This window comes from Halichondria panicea, chromosome 12, assembly GCF_963675165.1.
Source record: "Halichondria panicea chromosome 12, odHalPani1.1, whole genome shotgun sequence".
NCBI classification, from domain to species: Eukaryota; Metazoa; Porifera; class Demospongiae; order Suberitida; family Halichondriidae; genus Halichondria; species Halichondria panicea.
Genome location: NC_087388.1, coordinates 3773559 through 3786072, shown reverse-complemented (window position 1 = coordinate 3786072; position 12514 = coordinate 3773559). Strand labels below are relative to the sequence as shown.

The following is a 12514-nucleotide window of genomic DNA, read 5'->3' as shown; positions in this document are numbered from 1 at the left end:
CATTGTCGAACAAGATCAGCAAACTACTACTTCCCTCCTGAAAGCTAAACCGTTCGATATTACATACAATCAATACCATGTAGCTACAAGTGTCTCGGCGACGTTGACACCAGGATCAAGCTACAACTATTAACATTTAACAATTCCTTTTTCCCATGTGCTGTTTCAACAATTATTACTCAAAAGCCTTACCTATGAATTAGCCTCGATCCCAAGACAATTAAAAAGGCCTTGGGTTCTAGGCTAATAGTGCGTAGCGAGGTTGCACTCCAGTGTCCCTAGTAATTAATTATGTGTGAGCTCAGCTGAGCAACCACGCCCGATAAGATGGGCGTGACATACACACTTCTTGGCACCCACTTTGCATTGACCAATAATTATTATTGGCACATATTAAATCTTGGTTCAGAGTAAACTGCACATGTGAACATTAACAGGATACAAGGCTACCAGATCTAGTAACACAAAAACAAAGGTGAGTATAATTATACCAACTAGCTTTTTGCAATTAATTACTAGACTGTAGGGACACAATGTTTTTATATCATTATATATAATTATATATATATGCTATATGCCACAGCAGTACTGATCTAGATCACAGTCTTTACTATTATACTATACTGTGGGCATGAAGTAAATCTTGTACAAGCTAGGTAAACACAGATCTAGTACAAATAACGTTTCTGGCATTTGTAAACGAGTTTCTTGAGAGACGATTGTGTTTTGCAGCTCACTTGGAATTTATATAGCTAGCTAGCTATAGAGGTGAATGGTAAATTGTATTATAATAATTTATATAGAGTAGTGAAGTGATTTACATGAATGATGTAAACAGTTATCGCATTATACCATTAAATTTACTCTAAAATAGTAGTTGGGCGTGGCCCATCTTTCCGTTAAGAAAGGAGGTCGGGTTTCAAGCCATGTCAGGATTTGTTTTGTTGCAGCCCAATTAGATTTACAGTATTTTAACGTTGTCGGTGCCCTTTCCGGTTGCGCAACTGCAAGTAAAGTAAAATTGGTTAACACCCACTTCAGAATAATAATATTCATAGTCGGTGTGTTTACATCACGGAGGAGGTTGGACAAGATCACGTGCACCACTTTTTTTGCTGAGCTGGCACAAAAACTGACAATGAGTTCTATGTAAACTTCTAGCTGATGCTGCACGGTCATTAGAGACTAAAGGCAAACTTCATGTGCCTCTCTGGCTTCTTTTGATATAAAACTTCATTAACCACCTCTATTCTGGCGAGTTATCAGTGCATACAGTGTTTACTAGATTCTTGACAGCCAGTACAATGCAAGCTGCATACAGCACCGCTGGACTATACTCTACCCTATAGTCTAGCTAATCTTGGTCCAGCCAGACAACAGACACAGCTAGTCCGGTGTTACACAACCGCACCCCAGGTAACTCCCTTACGTTTAATTCCATTAAACTACATGAAAATAGGTCACTGGCCAGAACTCACCAACAACTTATTTGGATAATGTATACGTCGTACAATACAGCAATGGCTTGTATAATTATTATCATGATTGCATGTACACTATTACTTGCTATAATTATTATGTACTTAGATGCAGCTCTATATGTATAGACCTATAGTACCAGATACCATGCAATGTCTAGAAATTGAGGAAAACTTTTGTCTTATAATTATTGCTCCAATTGCAGTTTGAAAATGGTGGTACATTACCGCAATCAGAACTACTCTCGCTTGAAGAGAACGGCTCAAGGGTCTGGGCAGTTGTTTACGGACCCTGAGTTCCCTCCCACCAATGCCTCTCTGTTCCTCAGTGGACAGTCGACTAAAGAGATTGTTTGGAAGAGGCCAAAGGTATTATATAATGTCTCCTTACTTGCATTGTTGAGCATTCCGAAAAAAGAAATCAAGTAGTTGTGTTATTAATATTGGTCAGGATTCCTATCAAGTGAAGTCTTCCATTTAGCTAGATTTAGCACCATACATTTTGTTTTGAACTTCAATGGTACTAAATCTACTCGTGAGGTACACGTAGTAGTACAAAATCTGTTTACAGTCATCAGCTACTTATACTAACCGCATGCACGCAGGAAATCTGCGTTGATGGTCCCAGTCCTATGTTAATTGTCGATGGGTTGAGCAGTAATGACTTGAATCAAGGTACTCTAGGAAACTGCTGGTTTGTGGCTGCTTGCGCTGCGCTGGCTCCGAACAGGGGACTGTGGGAGAAAGTGGTACCTAATTGGAGAGAGCAGGTAGGTTTTGTGTTGTCATTCCGTTTGTCTGTTTTCTTACTCAAATAAATATTAAATCATAGGAATGGGATGACAACCACCCAGAAAACTATGCTGGTATCTTTCACTTCCATTTCTACCGCCTCGGTAAGCTTTTAGACTATGATATTAGTCGCCTTGTCGAGTCAGCTTTATTGTGGTTCTTCTAATCTAGGTGAGTGGGTGGATGTGGTGGTGGATGACCTTCTGCCCACAATGAATGGAGAGCTGCTGTACATGAAGAGCAAGAGCAAGAACGAGTTCTGGAGTGCCCTATTGGAGAAAGCATACGCCAAGTGAGTGAATATAGGTGTTACACACAGCCTTGTAGACAGAAGGGTGAACAAAGATGAGCTAAGACAGATCAACATTTCTGTATTGTTTGTGTTAGCCTATTTTCATGGAGCAAACGTGCGATTAGTGTATCAATCAGTCGTTTTATTCCTATAATTATAATGTTCAATGCTGAAAGGTTGGCTGGCTGCTACGAGGCCCTTGCTGGGGGTCAGACTGGAGACGCTCTGGTTGACTTCACTGGAGGAGTGAATGACTCGGTAGACATTCGTGGGGGAGGGTACAGCGATGATGAGGCTAAGCAGCTCAAATTATTCCATCAACTTCTTCATGGCATGGAACACCACAAAGCTCTGATCAGCTGCTCCATTGCTGTACGTTTCGAATCAGTGCCTGTGGTGATATGTTGCTAGGAGCACCAGCAAATTTAAGGAATGATGAATTCAGAATGTGTGTTTTCTATAGATTTCAGAAGGAGATCCACCAGAAGCTGTCTTGGACTGTGGGCTGGTGAAAGGACACGCCTACACTGTGACTGACATCAGGGAGGTAAATAGTTAATACTAGCACTGTCATTTTGAGAAATATAGACGCAAAGACACTAGCTATAAATATATTTATGTATTACATAGTCAGAGTTCGTACGCACAAATGTGATATATATACCTCAAACTAGAACACTGAAGTACTAAACCCGCGTCTTGAAGTGTAATAATAGACGAGTTGTCTATACACTAAACGTTACTGTTGTAAAATTTAATGTACTCAAAATTTTGCGTTTTCAGGGTTTTCAGGGTACTAGTTAGGTACTATTTGCAGCATCCCATTATCCCATTAGTATCGGTATGTGTCAACAAGTATGAGTTGAGGGATTTGTACAGATGAAGGAGAAGACTTAGCTAGCTAGCACACTCTCAAACGAACAGTTTCATTAATTTTGAGGCTACTTTGAACGCATCATTTTGGCATCTAGGTGAGCAGAATCAAAATAGATTGGTCACGAGAGGTCAAGAATGTCACTGCATAAATGTAGTGTCATTTGATTTATTGTGGTCGCCTTTCGGGTTCAGTGCGGCCGTATTTATACATTCAGGAAACTGACATTTGCCTTAGAATAATAATATGTCATGATATCTGTTAGATAAATATCAGCTCTGGGATGATGAGCTACTTTAAAAAGCAACTGATCTACATGATACGTCTACGCAACCCTTGGGGTGCCAAGGAGTGGAATGGCCCTTGGAGTGATGGGTAAGTGATGGGCATCTTGTGTCATGGTTGGAGTAGATGGTCTGGGTCTAGTGCATAATGCCCGCACACAATGTAGATTTTGATCATTATTTTTGGCACTGAAAATGCGACGTTGGCCATATTGAACGTGTAGTGCTTGCCCTAGCTGTAAATTATTGTGTGCAGGTCAGAGGAGTGGCAGCGGGTACCTACAAAAGAGAAAAACCACATTGGCCTGAAAGTAGAAGATGATGGAGAATTCTGGTAAGCAGAATGCACTGTTACAGTAGCATTGATCATAAGGTTCTAATTGATCATTGCGTGATCTCAACACTCTCTCATATACTAGCAAGGGCGTATAAAAGAAGAGAGGGCATGCAACTTCTATGAGCAGAGTTCAAACGTGGGCGGATGAATGTGCATGACTGTGCATGAAATGCTAAAAATAGAAATTTCTATTTTTAGCACTTCATGCAAATGCATACATTCCTCCGCCCACGTTTGAACTCTGCTAGCTACGTGTACTGATAGTGGAGTTGCATGCCCTCTCTTCTTTTATACGCCCTTGGTACTAGTTTGTTAGCAATAATTATAAAGCAAGCATGCAAGAATAATTTTACTTCTGGTTGCAAACGTCGTAAAGTCTATTTGCGTTGAGTTCGACCCTGGAAGTTATGTGGTCAATTATGGCTTCATTTACACTTTATGTGGTGGACCAGTATGCCTGGGACTTCTACATGGAAAATGCTAACTTTTAGCTGGTTGGAGCTTACCAGCTCTACAGCATATAGATAGAAGCGCTTTTTAACAAGGAATCCAATGGTATATGAAACTTTGAATTTCGTAAAGTATGACAAAGTTATGACAACTTTATGAAGGTCAAACTCAACACAAATAGACTTTAGTACGTCTCCAGCTGTGTAGCATCAACCAATATTTATCGATATTTTGTTGGATCACATAGGATGGAGCTTCATGACTGGGCCCACTGGTTCACAAACGTCAGCATCTGTCGCCAGGTCAACACGTCGCTCCTCTCTCTGTCTAAGACCTGGCATGAGAAGGCGTTCCACGGAGAGTGGAAAGGGAGGAGTGCTGGAGGCTGCATCAACCACAAGGACACCTTCCTGCGTAACCCACAGGTAGCAACAATGATAATTATGTGTACTGTATATTAATGAAAGCACCGCAGGTGCTGATGCCTCGGTAGAGAGGCCAAAACTACATAACATAAAGCTGCTTTTATGCACATGATAATTTTGCTGCATGCAAAAACTCAGAGTGGGTAATGATCGATCATGATTGTTGTTAAAAACGATTGATGCCAAAAGTTCAAGTCTAAAATTAATGGCTGCATTAGTAGAGCCTTGCAGCTCTCTTCTCACTCTTGCAGCTACCAATAGCTAGCGTTCTAGTGCAGAGCTAACTACTAAGTAGAATAGCAACACTCGGTAAACAAGTTTGGCTACGTGCTCTTCTGAAAAGGCTGCAATGGCATTCCAAGTAAGCAAAACTAGGCATAACTCGAGAACGAAACATTATTTTGCAAATCCACGAATTACAATCCAAGTAAACATGACTAGAAGCCTATAGAAACTCTTACTTGCACTTGATTCATCCTTGAGCAGCTGTAGCAGTCTACACACACACAGACACACAAACACACTACCGTATACCTCGCTTGCGCATGCGCATCGAGGCATAATGATATCAGGAGCAGGATACAGACACAGTACATATGGTTATATATGGGGTGCCTAACCAAGTACTTATATACCCACTCCCACCCACACAGTACATGTTTGTGGTACCTAAGCCCGAGACGGAGGTAATGATAAGCCTGCTTCAGAAGGATGTGAGGGACCAGAGTGGCCTGAAGGCCAACCATGGAGCAGCTGCAACGAAAACAGAAGAAACAGGGCTGGGAGAAAACTTCACCATTGGATTTTATGTTATGAAGGTTAGGGGGAGGGGTAGAATACCGTATAGTGGGAAACTTTTGTGATGGTTTTAATTGTGAATTGGAAATTTCACCAAGGATTGCCAAATTTAAAACCACCATTTAAAAGCTAAGCAGCGGACGTAATGTTGTTACAGTAGCAGTCACAATACAGTTTTTGTTCTGTTTGCATTATACTTGTATTTGTTTGATTCCGTTGCATGCAAACCAATCAATTTTTGTTGTTGATGGAAGCTCCAATTATTGTTGACCACTAGCTACCTCTTGTAACTTTATTTTGACTCTGCTGGAGACGCCAAATTAAAATGCACCTGGCCCAATGCCAAATTATAATGCTCACCAAATTTTCCCATTGAAGTGAGCTAGCTAGTACATTGCGATTTTAAATTACAGTGAAATTGTTAAGGAACATGGTAACAACCCATTTAGGTGGAAGAGAACAGGACTGTTCGTTGTAATGCCGTTCAGGAGAAGGCAGCGTCCGTTGTCTACACTAATCGCCGAAGTGTCTTTGACAGGTACTCGTTTGCATATAAAATATTCTCTAATATAAAATAACCTCTGTGTTTATAAATTATATGCACAAATAATTATAGGGTCACACTGAATGCTGGGCGCTATGTTGTCCTGCCAACAACATTTGACCCTGCTAAGGAGCGAGAATTCTTCCTGAGAATCTTCAGTGAACGCTCTCCTCATGCAGAGTGAGTCGAGCCGTTTAATATTGTGTGAAAAGATTTGATTCTTCCGTCAATGATAGAATAATTATGACATTAATTTTTGACATGATAATAAAATAGGATGCTGACTGTGGATGTTCCAAAGCGTAACCCACTTGCTTTCCTTTGCTGCTGCTGCTTTCCCCAGCCAAGAGCTGTGGTGACTGTCCATCTTGACTCTGCTAAAAGCCTGGAGAAGCAGGACATTATAGGAGCAGGTGAGGGTACTAGAAATGTGTTACTGTACTAATTGTGGATGCTTATAATAAGCAAGGAGGTTTCTCCGAAAGATGCATGACTATCCAAAATTTCAGCAATGAGGCTTTTCTATTTTTATGATTCTGTAGACCATATAGCAATAGTCCTACCTATACCTATTTTGTACACAGGAGCGGATCCCTATTGCATTGTTACGGTAGGGAAGCAAAAGGCAGTCACTCCAGTCCAGAAGAACACACTTGATCCAAACTTTAACAGCAAAGTCATGTTCTTTATCAGCAATCCAGTAGGTGCTGAAGTCACGGTGGAGGTATGTAGTTGTGGTGATAATTTATTATGCACGTGTCTTTCAAGATAATGTGTATGGTAATTCTATTACCGTCCCATGGATGCTGGTCAGGGTGTCATACAGGATTTTTATTTAGAGGGGGGAAATAAGAAAAGTAACTAGCTAAAAAAAGGTCAACTGTTATTTAAATACTCTGTTAGTATGTCAAATTGCCAGCTATGAACACTCAGTCATACAACTACGTAGTACATGAATGCAAGTTTAGGGGGGGGGGGGGGGTACCCCCTTTCCCCTGTATGACACCTTGCTGGTACAACTTACTGGCACTGACATATCTACATTCTGTGCTACCATGTAGGTGTGGAACAACAATGTTGTTATGGATCGGTTCATGGGAAAGAGGACTGCTGCTGTGCCTCGGGAGGGAGAGTCTGGACAAGGTTACACTGGTCGTCTAATGGGGCGTGGTCGTCATAGCAACCTGGAGCAACCAGGTACCATCACTTTTCGAGTGGACTGCTCTGGTGACTTAAGATCAACCTAAACTGAAGCCTAACTAAAATAATCTACATGACTGTATGCTAATAGAAAGTTGTTATATCTCATCAGTTTATTTTTTGTCTTCACTGATTAATTTTTGTTATTGTGTAATTTTTGAATAAAAGCGGGATACCGACAATCGATTCTAGGTCTATAGGTACTAATGATCCATACCTATTAAAAATGATGAAAATGTGGATGCCATCTGCAGATGAAACACTCAAGAAGCTGAAGCAACTCTACTCCTTTATTGGCAGGTACAGATCAATTTGTGAGGCTCACTCTGTGGATTTCTATTTGCATGACAACTGGAGTAACTGTCTACCTCAGAGCTGGAGGGATGAGATTGTAAGCATCGATGAGTGCTGGTATGTCAATCCCCCTAGTGGAGGAGGACCTATGAAAGAAGGTAGATCTAGTACGAATGAAATGGTCAACGATCTGTGTTTGAAAGCATGTAGATCTAGATCTGTAATCGCTATTCCGGCCAAGCTGCACTATCCCGGTCCCAAGGGTGGCCGGATTAACGAGAGTCTACTGTAACCTCGAGACAGAACCACAAAATTTGTCATTATATTCGAGGCAGGACTGATTTTTAGCCCTAGCTTCTACTTTCTCTACGAGTCTTCCCTGCATTTTAAAACAGAAGCTACGTAGCATGCAAATTAATAATTGCTTTCATTATAGCGCAACCCTGAGCCATGCGGTGTCAGCCACTTACGTTTAAACTTCATACTCTGTCTCAAATACCAGTTGAATAAAAACGTACATAGTGGTGATACCCAAGTACTCAACCACTTGTTTTTGACGACCGTGGTTGGACTCCGCCCAACTAATGTAGATCAAAGATGAAGATGTGCATGCTGAATGCTGCTTGAATCGATGTATGTAGCATTGTTCCTGTATTTAAGAGTTTACTGCTTTTAAATGTCAAGCCATAAGCTGTTTTACTTAGTTCGTACATATTATACAAAATAGCATTCTTCGACCTTGTCCTTTTCACAGGTTCTTTGATGGATTTCTTTTGTGAAGCAAAGAAATTAAGACTGCCCTTGACTGTTGATGACATACCGGTACCACAAAAGACAGTTCCCAAAATGGCTTCATTTGCCATGTCGGCCAAGAAAAGCCACGAAGTCAAAAGATTCTCACAATTTGTGTGTGATGATGTCCTGAAGCAATGTGAACATGTACAACAAGTGAGTGTTCAACAAGTTAGCTTTAGACATAACTAATATTTCAGCTTCTGAGCTTTGAGTGGCTGTTTTGCACCAGAGGAGCTAGGTTAAGACCACTTGACCACTGCTAATTACATTCTCTAATTCTCAAGTGATCATGCACTCATATACGCACGTACCCATGCACGTGGCAACACTAGTCACAAGCCACAAGTTTTTCCAGTTAGAGTGTCAGAGGCAGTTTATAAAGCCCTAGCGAGTGAGAATAATGGCCTGGCCTGTCTAGGGGTCCCACGTTAAATCATTCATCAGTTCAAGGTTGCAGTGGAAAAATAAGTACCTTCGAGCACAGGATACATCTAGAGATGGATCTGGAACTATTCAAGTCTCTTTTGTCACTTTTTGATCAGGATAGAATGGCTGTGAGGTATATCTTGTGTTGCTATATCCCTGTGATATAAACTAGTTACTAGTTATAACACGTGCTCAGGATGTATAATTATATTGCACTGAATCCCAATTATTCGAATTTACAAACATAAGCTCACACATGATGAGCATCCTGAAATCCCCAACTCTGAAACAAGGCAAGTATAGTCAATCAGTTGAAGGTATGGACTGAATTACTACGTACTGGACAAAAACGACTGTATGCTACATTTGTGCATGTGCATCATTAAGTTAGTTTTTTGGTCAGTGCAATATGCTGTATTCCTGCAGGTGGTTGATGTGGGCAGTGGTAAGGGCTACTTGAGTGAGTATCTGGCTCGGTGCTCGGGAGTGACAGTGGTCGGCCTGGACTCTCAGCCCATGAACACTCGAGGAGCTTTGAACAGGAAACAAAAGGTGTTTAGCAGTATACAGTGTTGAATTGTTCTATACTTGGCTTAGTATTGAAGAGATTGTTACTGTGTAATACCTATGATGGGTGCTTAGGTATGAAGTTATGGCTGAATTACATGACATGTATGTCTTGTTGGTTACGTACATGTACGTAGGTGTCGAAGAGGTGGAAGAAGAAAGCTAAGGCTGGAGTCCTTAAACGATCGCTTGCTGATTTATCAAGAAAGGATATATCATTGACTGAAGATAGTTTGAGCATATCCGACCTTTTCAATGAACTAAGCTCTACGTTATCCGCTCCTGAAGATTCCAGCGACAGCTGTCTGAAGGTAAACACTTCCAATGATGTACCTGATTCATCAGTGTCAGCTCGTTTGAAACCAGTTGCTGTTAAAACAGATGTGTTGCAAGCAGTGGCTGTTGATGATTCCAACCATTATATTGAAACTGACTCACTTACAGAGCCTTTAATGAATTCTGCTTCGAGTTTTGTCCCAATCACCATTGAAATCAATCCCAGTGATTACAATAGACTACTAACAGAAGCAGAACAGTTGTCTGATGGAAGGTTCATTTCTCAGGAGCCGTTCTGCATCATTGGGTTGCATGCTTGTGGAGATCTGACCTCTACTGCTCTTAGAATGTTTTCGTCGCTTCCAACAGCAGCTGCAGTGTGTGTTGTGGGATGCTGTTACCATCACATTACAGAGGAAGGTAGATACTATACTACAACTGTTCAACCATTAATTTTTGTTGTGTGTGAATTAATATAGTCAATCGCAATGTATACGTTCATGTACTCTGTGTACTCTTCAATGCAACTTTGCACTCTACTACTTTTTGTCAGCGCTTTTGTTATGAACCGACAGGAGGCACTACTGGCTTCCCCCTTTGCAACTACTTGAGATCAATTGATGCTCACTTGGGGAGAAATACTCGCATGCTGGCATGTCAGACTCTGGCTCGGTTTACTGAAACAACATCTGTTGAAGCTATTCTTAAGATACACTGGCGAGCCATGTTACAAGTAGGTAACAAGTAAAGATGTATTGTTTCCGGCATTCTGATAAATTACAAAGTACACCATCTTAGTCTATACAGGCCCCATGCAAGCTCAATTCTGTAGTTAGAGTTAGAATAGTTAAGTATGCAACAGAGTGTATTCGTTGTGTGAATATTACATTCCTCTTTTCTCTACACTTAATCTCTCGCAGGTGGTGTTGTCAAGGCATTTCTCTGAATTATTCAATGCTGTGTAAGGCATACATTGTCAAGTACGTACCCTGAATGCTATTCGTCTCTTTCAGAGAGAGGCTCAAAACTGACTTAGTTGTTGGTCGAATGAAAAAACCTGTCAAAACTTTTCAAGAGTATTGTGCAATTGCTCTGCAGAGGCTGAAACTGGATGTCAATAGAGTAGGTGTTTACACTGCCATTGTTTATGTAATAGCTGTACGACTTTGCATGCCTGCAGATAAATCCAAGTCATTTGACTTCAATTGAACTGGAGTACTTATCAAGAATCACAAAGCTGCAGCAGTTTATTCGGGTAAGAATATGCTTATCTTCAAGACCGGGTCAGAATACCGTATTACTATAATATTTTGCTAGTGAAAACATTTGCAAATGAGCCAAATCAGCAGAAAAATGGACCCTTTGCGATCTAGCTTTGCGTATCGTCTGTAATTTCCAATTAAATTTTTGCGAAGTGATCAACGCTTGCACATTATGTAATTTAATGCTCTCTAGCAATACGATAATTGATCTCAGAATAATTGTATACATCTATAATATCACCAAACAGGTTAGGGCAGTTTTGGCTGCTTGTATCGAGAGTGTTATTATTTTGGACAGACTTCTTTTTCTTCAAGAGCAGGTGCGTGGGGTCTACATTACACTTCGTTATGCGTACATGTACATTTTTAAAATGTTGGCATGCAGCCGAGGGAACGAACTTTAGCCGTTGTCATGCATCATATTTGTTTTGTGTAGCATGACATTGCAACGGCCGGTCTTGTACAACTGTTCGACCCAGTGACTTCACCTAGATGCTATGCCATTGTTGCACTGTGAGTTGGAATCTTGCATGCATTATATACACCACTTGGGGTCTGTATCATAGCAACTGGTGGGGTTTAACTATACCATAAACTCCCTTGCCTTGAGGGTGCACTGATTTTATACTGATATCTATATACACATCCAAAAAGAAGCTAGACACTTGTTGGCAAAGGACAGACAGATTGGAGGGACTTGCTAAGCAGGATAAAAGGGTGGGGCTCACTGCTTGGACATGGAGCAAGTCAGTACATAGAGCTATGCTTAGCACTGGCTGGCCGGGTCAATACGCACGAGCTTGTCAGAGACTGTTAGCTAGTTGTATCCAACCTATAGCTTAGGTAGCAATCATTTTTTCATTCCTGGACCAGTGCATGGCTTATTGCCCACTACATTTGAATTTATGGCAACGTAAACTGGCCTCGGAGGTTTACTGCCAAAAGTCTGATGTAGTGGACAATAATTGTAAAAGATATGCCTCTATAACAATTATAGTTGTAAGCTAGGTTGTATAATTATGTTAAATGTTTAATAAACTGTTGTCGTATCAACACACCTTCATTGTGACCAACAATGGCCTATTATTTTTATAAGACGTACATATCTCCATACTAGATCGAGCCATGCCTGTTGAGAGCCAGGTGATTCAACTCATGTGCTGAAGTTTTGTGTGTGGTATCTTTTTTTCTGACCTAAGAGATTTTTACTTAAACGATCGTTCATAGTTTGGACTTGATGGCTTCGTTATGAAACTCTGCTCGTGAAACATTTTGCTCTACCATTGTGTAACGTCGTTTTTTAAGTTTGAATATCATACTGCATTAATTCTATATGAACGTATAGTTTGTCTTCACTGCTTTTTGAGCTCTATAACCACATTAGTCGTGGGTCACCTGCTTGTCAATATAATTATGCCTC

At 40.7% G+C, this 12514-nt stretch overlaps 2 protein-coding genes across 5 annotated transcripts; both read left to right on the top strand.

The window, feature by feature from the left end:
• The first annotated feature begins 311 nt into the window (after positions 1-311).
• On the top strand, positions 312-7656 carry LOC135344727 (calpain-5-like). The gene is made up of 16 exons (XM_064541975.1): positions 312-475; positions 1685-1847; positions 2084-2248; positions 2311-2374; positions 2442-2562; positions 2739-2934; positions 3026-3109; positions 3702-3811; positions 3977-4054; positions 4755-4932; positions 5586-5750; positions 6180-6268; positions 6347-6454; positions 6551-6687; positions 6859-6998; positions 7336-7656. Exons 2-16 carry the CDS (start codon positions 1692-1694, stop codon positions 7519-7521), a joined length of 1977 nt encoding a protein of 658 aa, XP_064398045.1. The 5' UTR covers positions 312-475; positions 1685-1691; the 3' UTR covers positions 7522-7656.
• Positions 7657-7685: 29 nt separating this feature from the next.
• Positions 7686-12436, top strand: LOC135344728 (probable methyltransferase-like protein 25). 4 transcript variants are annotated; one of them, XM_064541979.1, is made up of 12 exons: positions 7686-7926; positions 8523-8716; positions 9416-9541; positions 9694-9867; positions 10120-10252; positions 10408-10565; positions 10753-10793; positions 10846-10954; positions 11013-11087; positions 11343-11414; positions 11531-11607; positions 12212-12436. In XM_064541979.1, exons 1-12 carry the CDS (start codon positions 7701-7703, stop codon positions 12228-12230), a joined length of 1404 nt encoding a protein of 467 aa, XP_064398049.1. In that variant the 5' UTR covers positions 7686-7700; the 3' UTR covers positions 12231-12436. The 4 variants fall into 4 exon arrangements, with proteins under 4 accessions (XP_064398049.1, XP_064398046.1, XP_064398048.1 ...); XM_064541976.1 differs by having other exon boundaries at positions 9694-10252; XM_064541978.1 differs by having other exon boundaries at positions 7689-7774; positions 9694-10252.
• The last annotated feature ends 78 nt before the right edge of the window (positions 12437-12514 follow it).